Here is an 18968-nt window from a genome sequence, read left to right on the forward strand (position 1 = left end):
TGACACAATTTAAAAATTAATTTAGGAGACACACTATACACAAAATTGTTCCCCTCAGAAAACATATTTTGTAATAACAGAGAAGAAATGTTTAAGGGCAAAAATAAAAGGTGTTAGGTATGCCCCAGATACTTCTGGGAAACAAAGAAACGTTACTGTGAAACTTAACAAATACGATCAGCAAATCAATTAGCCATTTGTTGACCATGGTGCTACTTATGGTAATTAGAATCAAATTGCTGTAATTTAAAGGGAAATTTACAAGTACATTTTTCCACCTCTGACTTTAATGTAGCAATATACTAAGCACGTGGTATGAAAAGTTGATATTCAAGAAATATGGAGGGTAACGCATACCTTAAATTCCTCCAAGATTTTGTAATTTTTCCCGTGATATTCACAGAAGTTTTTTACTTCTTTGCACTCAGGACAGCATCCATTGTGTTCCACTTTAGTGCACTTTGGGTGAATTTTAGGGCATTCTGGTTGGTCGCAAACAGGTCCATCTAGAGCACAGACACATGGACAGTTGGAATGCCCGGGGAAAAATCGTTCTCCCAACTTGTATACAAAGCCGCTGTCATCGACACACCCTTTCCCTCGATAGTCATCAAAGATCAGATTGTCATTACTGGAGATCTGGTCACCTTCATCAGCAGGATAGTCTTCATGACTGATAGCAGCAGAGGTGACCAATCCAGGGATGACCAACAGAAGTATGCAAGCTTCATGAATATGAAGAGCCATCCCCCTCTTCAAAGACTTCTGGATGTACTCCTAATATTAAATACACTCAGCTCCTTCCATGGGAATACAAGAGGGGTAGGCTGAAAATAAATATTTAAAAAGAATAATTTGACATATATAAAATGAAGATAGATTCATTTAAGCCCATGCTCTTAAACTGTTTGGGATCAATTTGAAGATACGAAGGCCTCAAATAGACTAAGTTGATGCAACTATCTATGCCATATTGTGAGGTTTGGAGAGTTGATACTTTGCAATATATGCATTAAAATTTGTCCTTTTGGATTATTTTATATACGAACCTTCAGTTTGAATATTCCTTCTGAATTTCAAAGGTCTGGCTTTTTCTAAATTGCAAAGAAATGGTTTTACTGAGCCCCAAAAGGTGATTACAAGGAGTCACTTATAAATAGCTCGAGAATATTTGAACTCACATTTTCTATTATTCTTTAAACTGGACTAGTCAGTGATGGAACATATGTTATAATTATCTGTGTCAACTCAAGAGATTAGTGTGAAAAAATCTAATTCTAAAGGAAAGGGAATAAACCAACAGTTGAATATAAATTATATTTAGGATGGAGCTGCTATAAAGAATTTCCTACTTATTTATGCCCATAACTGAAGAACAACAGTGGTATCCACATCAGTTACCTGTTTCAGTGAACATGAATCTGGATTTTTGAAATATAGTTGATAACAAAAACAACAAAACTATTCCATGGTGTTTAAGAAAATTTGAAATAATAATACAAGAGAATTCCATGTGCTTAAAATAATGTGTTAAAAACAAATTTATTTGTATTATTGTCCACATTATTTTACATAGGAAGTAAGCTCCTAGTGGGCAGGAAAGATCTATCTATCTATAAATTTATTTCACAGTAACTTGAATCTAGTATATATGTAATTTGTTTAAATTAAATATTTCAATATAATATAAACACAATTTATGAGATCTTGAAAACATAACTCTTGAAATGTCAAAAATATTTGCATGTATGCAATCTGCACAAAGATGCCAGCATAAAATTGTTTATGGAAGTTGCTTAAAACAGTAATTAAGTGTTAACCATTCATAGAAAATATGCCTTACTAATTTTGTGACACTGACTCTTGTAAACTCCACTTAGTATTGGTGCTTGATGTGAAGTGTTGGGAGTGGGCTCTTATTTAAATATTTAGAGTAACTAACTCACACAGAGGCTCTGGGGAAACTGTGAGTTTAGGGAGTAATAAATAAGAAAAAGTATTGTCAAATAGCTCATTTGTTTATTTAAATGCTATTGGCTTAATGCCAATATCACTAAGATTGTATATAGGACATTTTCAGGTCAGTTATAAATGTTATACATTGGTTTATTTTCAGATTATATTAAGAGCAATGATAAATCATCTCTTTTCAGTCTAACATATACAGATGATAACTTAAGATAAAGATGACATAAGGAAACTTCATAAACTATTATATTTGCATTTTAAGGTAGATATGCAAATTCTATAATAGTAAAATGGAAGGTAGTATGCCCTCTTTCCAGAGAAAGCTGATATTAGAATTCCTCTGATATCCTCTGATATTAGAATTCCCTTTGGGTAGGTAATAAAGCTGATGATTTCTTATAAAATATGTCAAAAATAATGAGTCATGACAGAACAAGAAAATGCAAACCTATAATTCTACTGGAGAATCTGGAAGCTCCCTTTGACAAAGCATTTTTTTCTCTCAAATTACTACAGAGATAACAAACATAACAGAAGCTTCTGAAAAAGCATAAATATAATTTACCAATTAAAGCAAGCATTTATACATCATATATTTAGAAAGTTTATCTTGGAGGAAAAGAAAGCTACTGTGCTTCCTTATAATATTCCAGCAATATCTGTCAACACATGCAAGATAAGCCATATAAAATACACATATGATTCTGCTTCAAAGGGACATAGACAGAAAATGATCTCTTTGTAAGCCACAGGTAGGCATTAATGTGTTAGGTTATGGTAAATGTAAACTTAGAGGTAAAAATAGGAATGTAATATCTACTTTATACAAACATTAAAGATGTTTTTATTATATGAAATATATCTTAAAATCTGCATGGTAAAACAAGATTTTATTTTCAATATAACAAAGTTCTTAGGCTATTTTTTAAAAAAGCCTTCGTAATTGAGCTGTCCTAGTACAGTTTAAGATACTATTTATTTTAACAGAAGAAACATGGGATAAATCAAATATAATGTTTACCTGAAGATTTTTATAAAGAAAACAAACACTGCTAAACTGAGAACCACTTCCCAGCTTAACTTTCCCCCCTCCCCATATTGCTATATATGATTTAAAATGATTGCATCTATTTCTTTGAGAAAACAAACATAACTCATGTCATAAGATACACTTACCTAATCACTCTGGAGGTTAATGGTGGTGGTAGGGGTCACAGCCCAAAATGAACTAAAAGGTCAGCTATGTTTTAAGAAAGCAGTTCCTCTTTAATTACCCAAAGAATACATTTTTAGGCATGAATTAAAGGCAATCCATTCTTTCTACCTCCCATTTCAAAACACAGTAAAGAAGCAGTCTCCCGCCCTTCCAGAAAGAAACACAGCAGAAACACATAAGAAATTTGCTTTGGACCTGTCTTCAGAATTCAAAGCAAGAAGCAATGCTGGTCCTGTAGAAATCCAGACCCCAGTAGCAGAATCATGTTGAACTTATTTTTAGCATTTTCTTAGATCCTTCTATGAAATTTCCCGGCTGATTACGCCTCCTCCACACATGAGTTCACTTGCACAGTGTTTGCTACGGCAGTAGAGGTGATTTGGCTAGGCTCGGAGGATCACAAACAGCAACAGCATGCTGTAGCTTAAAGCCCACTCCACTGGCAATACCATCACCATCGTCCACAGTATGTTGCTTGAATCCCTTGTTACACACCGGAAAATACTAACTGTGGACGTGAAGGAAAGGAGCAACTTTAGCTGGGTTTCTGCATCAGTAAGAGCAGTTTGCAGATTGCTGATTTGGAGCTCATTCTGCCGGCAGCCGGGAATTCCTCAGCACCACGGACAGCGCCAACAACTGGCTTCTGAACCCAGCTCTGTCGAAATCCCCGAGCTGCTTTAGACGAGGCTGGAGTGCTCTACAAGCAGTCGCACTTTATACAGCGGATGCGTGCATTAGGAGGGGTAAAGACATTCTACGTGCGAGATACTTATTTGCATTGAAATTACAATTAAATTTTTTTTTCTAAAAAATTGTAATTACACCTAACGCATTCTTGGATGGACTGCAGAGATGAAAGTTCCAGAAGAGGCTTGCATTTAGATTTAAGCCATCTGCAGTCCCCGATTATTATTAATAGATAAAGCATAATTATTGTCAAACTATCTGTGAAAACGTATGCTTGTCGATTCTATTTGACCCTTTGGTGGCAGAAAGACTTCCCCGGTGTTGCATGATTAAACTTCAGGTCTTCCTGCAGCTTGGATCTGATTAAAAAAAAAAAAAAAAAGAAAAAGTAGCCAGGTTTGCCTGCAGTTTGTTCTCTAACATTAAAAATCAATCTCCTGTAATTCATCTAGTCTGTCATTAGGCGTCATTGTAAAGCTGTTTCTTTCAAAACCCCTAGCAAAGATGCCGAGTCTCTAAATTCTTATCAAAATGAGACAGAAAAAAGACTCCGACACAAATGGGTGAGCATAAAGTGTTTTTTTTATTAGTAACAGTATGCGCACTAAAATACATGTCCAAAGCATATTTTAAAGCAGACTGTAAATGTTACCTGCCGGCACATTTAACCAGTTATTTGCTGGTTTGGGACTACAGGAAGCATTTTCAAGCCTTAAAGGGAATGCCCTCTGCAGCGGGATGTGCTGACAGTCAAGACCACGTTCGAACTGTGCCGTCAGAGCCTCCAGAAAACAGAATCTCCCCGTCGTGAGAAAACACAACCGTGTGTGCCTCGCTTTCGTGGCCCATCAATTTGTGAATCTCCCCAGATTTAAGATCGAGCAAATGGATAACACCATTGCCACTTGCCTGAGCTAAAACTTGACCTGAGGGAGACAGAGAGGAGAGAGAATGAATCAAAGTTTTATTTCAAGTGTTCACAGTTTATAAGCAACGAAGCATTCTATTTTTTTCAATTATTCTGTGTTAGGGGTCAGTTATTAAATATGAAGTAGCTCCTGTAGGTATAAGAAATAAGTTGAGTCAAAATTAAGACACATCAATAATTAGATTACAAAATTTTCAAATTGGGACATAGAGCCTAATTGTCTACGTCCTTTATATGCAGATTTCATCAAATATCCTACTATTCTTTTATATTTGTGATTAATAAAGCATTTTGAGGAGATGAGATTGAAAGCAACTATGCAGGGCAACTTTCTTTTTCAAATAAATTACATGTTAAAAAGTTTTAAAAGGCAAAACTTTCAAAATTTATGGAAAAACATACCTGTGTATGGATAATTTGTATTTTAAAATTTGTATTCTTCTTTAAACTTATTTATAATAATTATGTTAATCATTACTTACAACTCAATATACATTCCTGCTGTAAAAATTGTGATACTCATGAACTCAACAAATATTTTTTTGAAGCTGAAGTGGAAATAAATATTTCCATTTCAAAATGACTTGGGAGTTTTTACTCTAGCTTAGAATTCAACTTTTTATAAATTTTTGTTACATAAGATGGCTAAATACAGCACAGGGTATTTGCATAATTTTTGTACCATTTATTTTTAGTGGCTTATTTCCTCAGAGTGAAAACAAATCAGGGATCCAATTTTAATTAATATTTTTATTAAGGAAGTCCAGTAACAAACTATCATGGGACTTGGAGGTAAGTAAAACAATAGGCTATGTTTACATAAGCTCAGTACTTAGTGTAAATAAGTATGACATTACTACTATCCGTGGGATTATTTAATCATACTTAGAAGGCATAGTATTGTTCCAGTAATAACATTTAACATTTATCAAACCCTTTTAATGTGATAGATACCATATTTAGTGCTTGATATGGATAATTCTGTATGATCCTTACAATAATCTAATGATAAAGAAAATAGTATTAACTCCTCTATGTAGGTGAAGAAATAGAGGCTTGGAAAGGCAAAGTAACTTGCTCACAATGACACCCTAGGTATAGGAGGAGCTAGCATTTAATCACAGCACTTTGAGTCCAGAGCCTGGGCTTTTAGCCATTATGTTTTCCACAGCCAGCATAGCATTGTTATCAATGATGCCTTCTTGACAGATTTTGGGTAAATGATATATTGTGAAAACAGCATTGGCTCATTTTATAATAAGAATTCTAGAATGATATCACCATAAAAGCCACAGTGAAATATTTAATCACAAATCTTACCCCCAATCATCATGAATACCTCTAAAACAGAGAAAAGTTATAAAAGTAAAGCTAACCATGATAAATACAGTCTATTTTCAAACCTTTATAACTACTGGGCTTCTTCATATAGAACAAAGCCTGACACAGCAAAGATCCTTAGGATGGATTAGAGTGTCCAAAGCAGCAGATGTGAATATTTATTATAAACCCTTTTCTACTAAGTCTTTGCTGACAGAGGCATTACATATGGATTTCACTTCCAACTTCACTCTATAGGCAATTGCTGTTTGTGACTTTCCCAAGAATCAAACAAATAACTTTTTTTTTCTTCTTGTCTTTACACAACAGCTGAAAAGGTGGGTAAATATTCTTTTCTATTTCTGAAACCAGACAAAACCAGACAGAACCAAGTCCATAAAGAAAAAGAAAAATATTTAGCTTTAAATCATTCAAATCTGTAAAAATGATAATTGGAAATATTTATAAAGACTCTAGTAATTTCTGAAAGTTTGTTTAATAAAATACAGAAAATGATAATATTGGAACCTAATATTAATTCAATAGCACCATGCCTCAGGTGTTTCAAAAATTTGTTTTTTCAAGAACAGATTTGGGTCAGCAAATTTATTATGAGGTTTCTCAGGTTCTCCTGAACTCATTTTCAGAAGATTGCAAGGCTGAGCATGTATTGTAACTAATTCCTAAAATGAATATAAATTTATAATCATGTTCAACTTCATTTAAAGTATATTGGATTATTACACGGCATATAAGGTGTGACTTAAAAATTAGTTTTGCTGGGAACGGGGATGTTAACCTCTTTCTAAGTTAGAAAATGTTCAAAATTATTTACCAGGGCATGTTAATTGCTACATTAGTACTTTAGTATCCAGTTGGTGTGAGAGAGAAGAGGTACTCTCAGAAACAAAATAAAAAATGCCACAGCCTCATTACTGGTAGCATCTCCACAAAGTGTAGCATTTATAGAGAAGTGTTTATGGAGAAGTGCATGGGTATCTTTTTCAATCTCCTGGTGATTGGCAATGAAAAACAAACCACACTGCAAATCACTTGTCATCTGAATGTCAGGGTCTTAATGATAAATTTAGGGAGAATAAAAGATTTAACTATATCAGAACTTGGTCAATGGAATGAAAATATGGTAGAAATACAATTTTAAATAGTGTCATGAGAATTTATGTGAAACCTGAACTAATAATGTTCATGTTAAAGTAAATATATATCTTAAAAATGTGAAATTAAATAATGTATTTTTACTTTAAATCTTTTATAAACATATTAAAAGCAAAATATTGTCTTGTAACATGTAATTTCTGAACAGATTATTACAATGTTATTTAGCATAGTTTTTTAACAAGAATAATTGTAACAATTTATGAATACACACATTCCATAAAAATCACATGAATTAAATTTGTGATTAAAAACAGTATAGGTTAAAAATAAAAATGGTCAAAATGGATTTATAAAGGTATTTTAAAATAAAGATAAATGTTTAAACATCTGTTATGTAAAAAATGCCTTGCTTTTTTTCTTTTGTTAACATTCAAATTATAAGGATGTCCACACTTTTCACAGAATGGAAAGAAAATAAACAGTCTAGGGAGAAGATTGATTTAATTTTGTAACTGCTATTATTTATATAAATAACTCAGTATATATCAACATTGAGTGATTATTATTCCTTCATATGTCTTAAAAATGTAATCAATACTTATTTTTATCTACCAAGACTTTAGAATATTTTCATGTTTAGTAAATGAATACCTTTTCTGTTGACCAGTAGGACTCAATGAGGAACATATGGTGCTGTCTATTTTACTCTAAAGGATGAATTTGCCAACTCCTTTTGGCTTTGAAGACAAGAATTAAGTTTCTCCTAACCTCAAAGTATTGTTCTGCTATTAAATGATCCAATCAAATTTTATAAATTGGAGGGTCTCTCAAAGTTAGTTCCAAATAAATTTATAACTTTCTTAACACAACATAGTTCCTTTATATGCCATATTTATTTTAAGAAATAGTTTCACTAATATCTTAGGCATAACAGTTTCAATTGAATTTGGTATAAACACTTGAGTATTTGAATATACTTATTAATTTAAGCATTACTAGCAATAGAATCCCTTGAAGAAGTTTATAGAATGAATTAATTGAATGGTACAAATTTTATCTGGGTGTAAAAATCACTTTATATAAACTAGCATAATTTGGAAACTCTTACTCTCATGCTAATAAAATGTGTAATATTGACACTTTTTCTAGCTATAATTTTTTAAACTTTTCAGTTTTCATTAATTTTTATTAAATTTTTAATTAATTTTAGAAACACATGTGAGAAGTCAATTTGATTTTGACAGTGTACACCTAGAATAACCAGGAGTTATCTTAAACCTTTCAATACTTACTTTCCTTCTCATGTAGCCAAATTCTCCTTAAGGTTGAGATGCACGCTGCTTATTATTGCAATTTTTTTTATCATCACGGAACTTGACCTATCAGTACTTAATACATGCTTGTTGCATGAAGAGCCAGTGTGTTACAAGTAGGAGCACAAAAATCTTTATGACATTTTTAAATAGAAATGTTTGAGCCCATTTCTTTGTCATCCAGGATTACTGGAATGAGTTGATGGTAGCCCTCATTTATTGAATGTCTAGAGCTTTCTTTTTTACATCACATGTTTTTCACTCAACTCTGTGATGTAGCTATTCTTTCCTCCTAGAAAATGAAGGAGACTCACAGAAGGTTGACTTGGGATTTATTTATTTTATTTTATTTATTTTTTTGAGATGGCATTTCACCCTTGTTGCCCAGGCTTGAGTGCAGTGGTGCAATCTCGGCTCACTGCAACCTCTGCCTCCTGGGTTTAAGTGATTCTCCTGCCTCAGCCTCCTGAGTAGCTGGGACTATAGATGCCTGCCACCACGGCCAGCTAATTTTTTTGTATTTTTAGTAGAGACAGGGTTTCACCATGTTGGCCATGCTGGTCTCGAACTCCTGACCTCAAGTAATCCACCCACCTCAGCCTCCCAAAGCGCTGGGATTCCAGGCATGAGTCACCACGCCCGGCGTTGAATTGGGATTTGAATTGAAAACTTTATTACTCAAAAAGTCTTGCTTCATTTACTGGCTTTAGAAATTCTTACATAAATTAAGATTTAGGGCCAACTGGGTTTATGCCTGTAATCCCAATGCTTTGAGAGGCCAAGGCTGGAGGATCACTTGAGGCCAAAAGTTTGAGACCAGCTTGGGCAACATAGTGAGACTCCAACTCTACAAAAAATTTGAAAGAAAATTAGTCAGGCATGGTGGCATGCATCTCTAGTCCTAGTTACTGTGGAGGCTGAGGCAGTAGGATTGCTGGAGCCCAGAAGTTCAAGACTGCAGTGAGCTATTCCCACCGTTACACTCCATTCTGGGTGGTACAGCAAGTCCCTGTCTCTAAAATAATAATAATAATAATAATAAATAAGCAAAAAAGACTCAGATAAGTGTCACACTTTGGGGCTTCTTTATGAAGATCACTGAATTCTCTAGTTGCATAAGCTCTTAACTTCAATGCTCATGTTAATCTCATAATTGTTTTATGTAATGTTTCTACTCCTTTGTGAAACTCTGAAATGAAAACATTCATGTTCTTGCAAAAGTCACTGTTTATATATATCCATTAATCTCTAAATACATACATTCTAATGCATATATAACATGTACTAAAAATTGTACCCAATAACTAAAAACACTCATTTTACATCTCTTTCCATATCTCCAGCAAAATTATCTCCCTGGTTCTACCATTTCTATTATGAATACTAATTATCTTGTTTTCTAGACTCCAAACAGTAATAAAATTCATTTCTAACTTTGCCTCCCTCTCCATCTTCAATCCAAGTCCTAGCCATTCTTTTTTTAAACCAATTTTCTATAATCTAGCCCAGCCATTTATTACTATTTCCAACTGTTATGTCCACAATATTAGTTAAAATCCTTTTTTTTTAAGATACTAGGACCACTGAAATGATTCTCAAAATGATCTTTTCATTTTAAATCTACCTATATTAATTCCTGAGGCATTTCTTCAGTAATGTTACCCTCATCCTAAAATACCATAAATATAAACAACAATGAAAGCAATAGCAGCAGCAACAACAACAAAGAGGCCCTTTTCATCTCTGACATCCTCAGGTTTTGTTTTGTTTTAGATCTAACCATCTTATGTTACAAATAAAACAGCTGAACTGAAGTGACTTGGCCCAGGTAAGAAAATGCACATGTGGCAGTTGCAGAATATGGCTGACATCAGATCTTTGGCTCCTAAATCAGTTGCTCTTTTTACTATTTCTTTCAGACACTGAATAATGTCCAAGTATCTTAGCAAGGCTTTTAAGATCTCTACACTCTGATACAAATCTGCATTTGCTAACTCAAGTACACTCTTACATGAACTCTGTGCTCTCCATCAAACAATTTGCCATCATTTCTTGAATATATTCTTCACTTTCCTACCTTTGGATTGTTGTTTCTGTAATTCCCTGTAGCGGAATATTTTTCCTAGTTGTCTCCACGGTCCCCAACCATTACTTCCTAACAAAAATCAACCTACCTATTAAATCCTAGTTCAAAATGATTTTCTTCACCAAGTTAGTACAAGGGATCCCTAGTAGAAGATTTGCCTTTTCTGAGCACTTACTGCATTTCATTCATACCATTCATGTGATAATAAGATGTCAAAAATTCTAGTCAATTATGTATTTGTCTTACGTTCTTGACTTTGTAAGTACTCAGGAACAGGGGCCATGGCATATATTTTTGCATTCCCCCAGCATAGCAAGGAAGCCATTATAGCCAATATCAGTGGATAATAGTAGCAGCTTTCACACTACCATTTGTAGTACTTATTATTTACCAAGCACTGTTCAAAATCCTTTACTTGCATTATGTCATGTTATTCTTCAATAACCCTAAGGGGTAGGTTATACCTGTACTATCCATTACAGCATCCATGACACACATGTAGCTATTGAGCATGTGAAATGCGGTTAGTACAAATTGGATGTGCTGTCATTGTAAAATGCTCACCAGGTTTCAAATGAAGAAAAGTAGGCTATTAATCATTTTTATCTTGATTACATGTTGATATGATACCCTTTGGGGTACATTTTATAGATTTTAATATATATTTTATATGTATATAATTAATAAGTATAAATATATTCACATATATAAACATAAATATATAAATAAATATATCAATTTTACCTGTTCTTTAAAAATGTGGCTATTAGAAAATTTAAAATTATCGACTTACTATTATCATAGTATATATATCACATATCACATATTTGCATTAGAAAATACTAGCATATACTCTGCTTTACAGAGGAGGGAAATGAAGTTTAGAAAGAAAAGCAACTTCTCCAAGGCCACACAGCTTGTAAGTGATGACATCCGGATTTGAGGTCTATATGACTCCAAAGTGCATGCTCTTAGCCTTTATGATATGCCCAGATGAAGTGGGTTTTTTTTTTATTTTTATTTATTTATTTATTTTTTATTTTATTTTATTCTTTTTTTTTGAGACGGAGTCTCGCTCTGTCGCCCAGGCTGGAGTGCAGTGGCCAGATCTCAGCTCACTGCAAGCTCCGCCCCCCGGGTTTACGCCATTCTCCCGCCTCAGCCTCCCGAGTAGCTGGGACTACAGGCGCCTGCCACCTCGCCCGGCTAGTTTTTTGTATTTTTTTTGTAGTAGAGAAGAGGCTTCACCATGTTGGCCAGGCTGGTCTTGAACTCCTGCCCTGGTAATCCCCCCCCCCAGCCGAAGTTTTTTTTTTTTTTTTTTTTTTCCTGATTGACTCCATGTCATCCCTTCCACTTTGATTAATCTGCCCTTACTAAAATGCAACATGACGGAGAGATGCATCTATCAAAGACTCTCTTGAGTGTGCCACTCCAGTTTCCAGTGTGAATCTATGCTCATCTCTAGGAATATATTTAAATTAATTTGTATGTAAGTCAAAGAAATATTTCAAAAATTTTTTATTCACGGTCACCCTAGTGGCATCTATTGATTCCAAGAATCTGATTGTACAACTAGTTTCCTGGGAGTAAGTGAGAAACTCAGGAAGGCTGCCCTAATCTTTTAGAGTTTCAGGAGACCATCCGATGTACCCAGTGCTTTAGTGGCCAGAAAAAACACTTCACATCTTTAGGTAAGTATTTTATATTAAGATGTTATTAAAAAATTGTCATTTAAATTTTGATAGAGGGGAAACAAACCAGACTATATTTTCTTTCCAATGCTTATGTTTCCTATATTGACAAACATCCCCTTAGCCTCCCCCAAATAATATATTTGAATACAGTGAACATATTTTATCCAATTCTTTACACTAATTGTTCCTGAAAAAAAAGTTATTATTTTGCTGAGAGGTCTCAATTTGTTTTAAGAATTAAGAAAATACAAAATTAATTTGATAGATTGGTAAAGTAAAATCATCTAAGGTAGACAGAGGTATTGGACCTCAGTTGTCAATATGAAAATTCCTATTCCCTGAAATTCCAAGGAAAAATGGCTGAGAGGCCTGAAACTTGTTAATAAATCCAACTTCGAAGAAGTTACCGGTTGAGGCACACTTACTGTGGTGGTGTATTAACTGGCCAAATGATGTCATTTTTTAATGGAGCACCCTATGTTATGAAATTTATTAAATCATGTTGACAGAAATATTTGATTTTTGTTAGAGGAATAATTCACAACACTAGTTAATGTATCAAGAGTTAAGAGTTGTATTTCCTTGGGGGACTCTTTAATTGATCAAATACAATTTCCCCAGTGAACCACCAGTTATCAGGTACTGTTAGTTAAGATAACTGTGGATATATAAGTCGATTGGGTTAATTAAACACAGTCATTTTTAATGAGAATTATTAAATGTTATATCTATCAAAACTTTAAATTTCTTTATGTTCAGAAAATTGAGAACATCTATTTTTCTTATTACTCTATGTCTAAACACATAACACATACACGAGGAAAAAAGTTACAAAATTCACTTATAGGTTTGAACATGTTACATTTTCCAGCAATATTATGAGTCAGCAATTGACTAAAACTATGCACTTTTCTATTACTTATACAATCAGTAATAGTGTCATTCTAGATTAGAGGCATGTGTCTGCATGAATGGAGCTTTGTTATAAGAAATAGAAGCAAACTCAGATCCTTTAAGCTTATTATAAATAATAAAAATGTGAATGAAATACATCATTATGTTTCTCATTACAATAACTTCAGTAATTTCTCATAATTATTCATTATTTGATTAAATTTTGAGCAATAGGTTTCCCCAAAGAAACAAAAATACTCATTTTACATTTTAATCAAATGAGTCTCATACACAGATCATAAGAAATTTATCACAAATATACAAGAATAGAGACAAAAACCATTGTGTGCCATATATGAAATAACATATCAGAGAGGGGAGAGAAACACTGATCAATAAGGAAATGATTTTTATACACATCAGAACCGATTTGAAGCAATTCTCTCAATCAATATAGATAGGCAGAAATGCTTCTGAGCATTTATTACCTGTGGAGAGTGTTATTGATTAATTTTATTGATTTTTTTGAATGCATGTGGAGAGGCATCTGTTGTTTCTTTAAAAGATGCCTCAAAATGAAAAGTATCAAGAAACTACTTAAGTTTTGAGGATTTGCATTAATGGCTCAACCAGGGTCGTTACTCAGAATTTCAAAAACACCACTGAAGGAGATGTGAAATGTGATTTAGTTTATTTTGTGCCTTACTGCTGATCAATGCATTTCAGAAAAAAGTACTGCTTGTGAATTTAACTTGCCTAAGTGCTAGTAACAATTTAAAAACTTTTCCAGTATTTTTTACTATGTGTATTAATGCTAAAGGGTCCTAACTTTTTTTTGTGAGCAAAGATTAATTGATATCAAAGTGTAAAACATAGAGTATATAACAAATGCATTTTAAATTTATCTTGGTAGAAGGTCATGCACAAAAATGATAACAGAGAAGGAAGAGAAGGCTTCAGTATCTTCAGAGCTCTAGTCAGCAGATTTGTTTACCTTGTTTAGAGTACATAATATTTAATGGACATCAAACATATGGAAGTTGAGGATAATCTAACATTATGTGAACTTGGTATAGAATGTGACCTACTAAACAAGTGAATTTTATGCACAGAGTCTGTTTTAGAAGTTTGCCATAAACAGTTTTAAACAAATATAAGTTGTTCCTCTGTATCCGTGGGGGTGTTGGTTCCAGGTCCTTCCCAACCCACAGATACCAAACTCTTCAGATGCTCAAGTCCTTTCTATAAAATGACATAGTTTTTGCATATAACCTATGCATATCCTCCTGTGTACTTTAAATCATTTCTGGATTGCTTATGCCTAATACAATATAAATACTACGTAAATAGTTGTTATATTTTTATATTATTTTTGTTGTACAGTTATTTTTTATTTTTTGAATATTTTCAATCTGTGATTGGTTGAATCTGTGGTTGCAAAATCTGCATCTACATGGGGCCAACTGTAATCTTTTTCTGTCTCGAACATGAAATCCATGTCTTTCTTAGGAAGGCAGTTCTTTGATCCTCCAGAAATTTCTAAAGTATAGCATGTGAATAAAAAAAAAATTAAGTCTACCTTGCTACGAACAGAACTTTTGGCCTTACTATGTGTAGTTTTAAAAATAATTTCCCCCTACTAGGAGAGCATGAATGATGATCTTGAACAGGTGCTTTCCTACATGGGCTACCTTCTGAATATTACAGAAATCTCTTGTGAAATGCACTTAAAGTCCTAAAAATGTTCTAATTAATTACTGAATCTATTTAAAATATCAACAGACACCTGCTTTCATTAAGAAATCCTTGTAGACCTGTTTCCTAACTTGGTCTTCACCTACGCAGCTGATCAGTGTTGGAATAATATTTATTCAGGGACCCCATACATCTGGAGCTTTGCAAACATTTCAGAAAAGCTTTTGCTGATGTCAGGAAACGCAAGTTCCAGTTCAGTTCTGAGGATTCGATAAGCCATCACAAAACATAATTCATAGCAAATCATAGACTGTGATATATTCTTCTTCGTTGTTTAGAAATAGGCAAAGGAACAAAGAGCTTATATTTAGTATCAAAAATTTAATTAAAAATTAATCATTTTTGTCTTACTGTAAAGTAATAAAACCACCCTTAGTATTGCTCAGATTTTACTATTCAAACCATAACTGCATTTTAAGACTAAAAGTCAGAGTTACAATATTTTGGGAGTTTTTCTCTTAGTGTCCATTGGTGTCAGAACTAACTTCATTATAAAGGAATCCTCTTTCTTGAATGTGGAGGTTTGTCTGTGGGGAAAGCCACTGTCAGAGTCTATTAGTTAATGTTCAGGTGGTGAATTGTTAATAATTAGATCCTAATTTTAGAACTTCATCCTTTCCTACTTCAGGGCAACATTGTTAGGTAAAAGAGGCTAAGTGATAAATCAGCATCACTATACCATTAATAGTTATAGTAAAAAAAAAAGATATGCAAATATGTGATAAAAGACTTATAATTGAGATGGATACCCTGCTCACAAGAGGAAAAGAATGGCTGGAATATTGAATGTGAAGGTCTTGTATGAACTGGGAATGGCTAAATTAATTAGTTTAAATGTAATACGTAGTATAATCTGATGATTAAAAATGTTAAACTCTCTGAAATCATAGAGATTAGCTCTAAATTTTATATATGTCACTGTTTATTACCCGAGTAAGACCCACAGACATAATACCTAATGGAGGTTTCCTTTTAAATAATTTGAAGTGGTTGATAATAAAAGAGGGAACCACTAGCTTGCAATTACTATCTCACTTTTTCCCAAATATTTCACATCTGCTGTATTATGTAATCCTTACAATCAAATGCAAAGGAAACATTATTATTTTCATTTTACAGAGAAAGATATTGAATCATAGAGACATGAAAGACCTCCTCCTTTAAGATAACAGAGATATGATTTGAACAAGGATGCCAACCAAGTATGTCTATAAAATTTCTTCTATCCTGCAGCCTAAGGGGAAACAAAAGTAGTTATGCCAGAAAGTTAAGCTAATTTGGCTGCTACATGAACTGCTAAATAAATTTATATTAACTCATAATTCTGTGAAGGCATCTTTATGGAAATTTCAGCTAATATTCTATAATATTATATTCCGATGACCTGGCTTTATGTCTCATAGAAAATTTAAAGCAACATGTGATTAGTTTGTTCTTTATTCAGCCCCTCTCCATCATACTTTCTCACTGTTAACCTCTTCATCTGGTAGTCCACTTGGATCAAATGGACTTTTGCTAAAAGCTAGTGGACAATTTGAGATGAAGGGCACTGATGAGTACTTGGAGTTAAAGTAATGAGGCACGCATGATTTAGCTGTATACAGGAGGCACAAAAATGGCAAAGTTGGCAGTGCAATTATTAGAAAATACGGAGTGTGACTTGTCTGAATAAATGGAATATTAGGGTATTTTCAGTTGGAAGTGAAGGAAAGTCAACTCAATGTGGCAAAGGGAAAATTTTTTTTTAAGTTTAACAAATACATTTATCACACAGAAATACAAATACACTGACTCCAATAATGGCTGGATCAAGAGGCTGGAATGATGTTATTAGGATGCCTTCTTTCATTGTCTCTATATTCTGATTCCAGCAGTGTAAATCCATACTGAGGCAGACTCTATCCACTTGGTAGTCTGGGTTCAGGTTCATGGTCTACCAAATCCAAATTCCATGGAAAAAGTACCTTTATTGCCCAGCAGTCTCACAGCAGGTAAAAATTTTCCCTTATTGGTCAGCTTGGATCAGGTGGAAGGGAGTGATTTACTAATTCACCAGGCCAGGAGTAAGTGCTGACCAGAACAAGTGACAGTGCATAAGGAGAATTACCAAAATGAAGAACAAGATGCTGTCATTTTAGGAGGAATAATACAAGGCATTTTAAAAAAATTATACTTAAGATAGTCATTCCAGATGTGCAATTCAGAGTCAATTTTTGTATTAGAGAAGAAAACAAAGATATAATTAGCCACACTGTAGGTCATGAAAACCGTGCTTTACCTTCTATTGTCTTTACATTTGACAATCTATCTATCTTCTTGCCTTCTAAAAGACTTATGCAAATAAATTGCATCTACTTTTATCAAGAAATCAGCTCAAGTATTTTGTTAAATAGACTACAAATGTTTGGGGTCCCTTGATTTATGGTGGGGCTATTAAATGCAAAAACTGCCAAGGAAAAACTGCAGGGAATGTAGGGGTAAAGTGGGAATTATAGTTGCAAAGGAACAGAAAAATTTGAACACCTATATAACAAGCAATCTGCATTAGAAAATAAAAGAATATGGCCAGGCACGGGGGCTCATGCCTGTAATCCCAGCACTTTAAGAGGCCAAGGCGGGCAGATCACAAGGTCAGGAGATCGATACCATCCTGGCCAACGTGGCAAAACCCCACCTCTACTACAAATACAAAAATTAGCTGGGTGTGGTGGTGTGTGCCTATAGTCCCAGCTACTTGGCAGGCTGAGACAGGAGAATCGCTTGAACCCAAGAGGCAGAAGTTGCAGTGAGCTGAGATTGCACCATTGCACTCCATCCTGGCAACAGAGTGAGACTCTCTCATAAAAAAAGAAAATAAAAAAAGTATATAAATTCAAGCTTTTTTGCATTAACTAGATACTATGATTATTAATATCTCAGTGACATTCATACACTAGAGTATCTCCCCAAAATAAACAATTACAGCAAGCTGCATTGGATTTTATTATATTAAACAGAATAAAATTGTTATAATCTCTAAAATTAGAAGTACACGGTATAGTCTTTATACTTTCCTAATAATCCCAGTATTTCTAGGAAAAAAGCTAAAGAAAATTGCTTTTTTAAGGGCTATTTATCAAAGATGATACATTTTATGTTTCAGTGGCAACTTTGCACATGTTCAAAAGATCTTGATGTGAATCTATCAAAAGTTCTGAATACTAAAGAATTTATTTATTTCTAAAGAAATCATTTTTAAAACAATATACAAGAACTTAACCAAACAGATAAAAATTACTTTGTGGAGTCATTTTGAGAAACCACACTATTTTGCTGTTGTCAATATTTACATTTAAAAATATATTCTTTGGGAATTCAGAATCTTAAGAACAACGCACATGAACATGTAAGAAGAAGGGATTAATGAAACAAAACTGACAAAATATTAATAGTTGTCAAACCTGGGTAGTGGATAAATGGGGCTTATTAGATTCATTTGGAAAATAAAAATAAAACTTTAAAAAATATTAATCACAGGTCACCATTATTACTGTGTAGTCATTTCTTATATATAGAACTAAAAATTTTGAATTATCAGAGAAGTACAAATTATTCTAAAACTAGGTATATATACAATGTGTCTAAGAACTTTTAGCAACTGCAGAGAAAAATAGTGATAAATGAAGATACTAAATATAATTTAAAAAACTGGAGGACTTTATTAAAATAAACAATAAAAAGCCAAGTCACAGCCTGGTACAAAACATTTGCAAAAGACATACCTGATAAAGGACTATTATGCAAACTACACAAAGAACTCTTAAAACTCAAGAATAAGAAAACAACCAAATTAAAAAATGGGCCAACATTGTGGAAAGCAGTGTGAAGATTTGTCGAAGAACTTGAAGCAGAATTACTATTCGACCCGGCAATCCCATGATTGGGTATATACCCAAAAGAATATTAATCACTCTACCATAAAGACACAGGCACATGCATGTTC

General features: G+C 33.5%; 2 protein-coding genes across 4 annotated transcripts in view; both read right to left on the bottom strand.

The window, feature by feature from the left end:
- VWC2L (von Willebrand factor C domain containing protein 2-like) overlaps positions 1–3901 on the bottom strand; it is a 170172-nt gene extending 166271 nt beyond the window's left edge. Inside the window, exons 1-2 of the mRNA XM_011932315.1 lie at positions 3145–3901; positions 358–827 (exon numbers count right to left, since the gene is read on the bottom strand). Coding sequence (XP_011787705.1) covers positions 358–747 — 390 coding nt within the window. The 5' untranslated portion in view covers positions 748–827; positions 3145–3901. The remainder of the gene's footprint in view (positions 1–357; positions 828–3144) is intronic.
- Positions 3902–4438: 537 nt separating this feature from the next.
- SPAG16 (sperm associated antigen 16) overlaps positions 4439–18968 on the bottom strand; it is a 1171227-nt gene continuing 1156697 nt past the window's right edge. For all 3 annotated transcript variants that reach the window (XM_011932319.1, XM_011932316.1, XM_011932317.1), the window contains one exon: positions 4439–4800. In XM_011932319.1, coding sequence (XP_011787709.1) covers positions 4625–4800 — 176 coding nt within the window. In that variant the 3' untranslated portion in view covers positions 4439–4624. The remainder of the gene's footprint in view (positions 4801–18968) is intronic.

Source organism: Colobus angolensis, unplaced genomic scaffold (genome assembly GCF_000951035.1).
Source record: "Colobus angolensis palliatus isolate OR3802 unplaced genomic scaffold, Cang.pa_1.0 Scaffold95, whole genome shotgun sequence".
In the NCBI taxonomy this organism is placed as follows: domain Eukaryota; kingdom Metazoa; phylum Chordata; class Mammalia; order Primates; family Cercopithecidae; genus Colobus; species Colobus angolensis.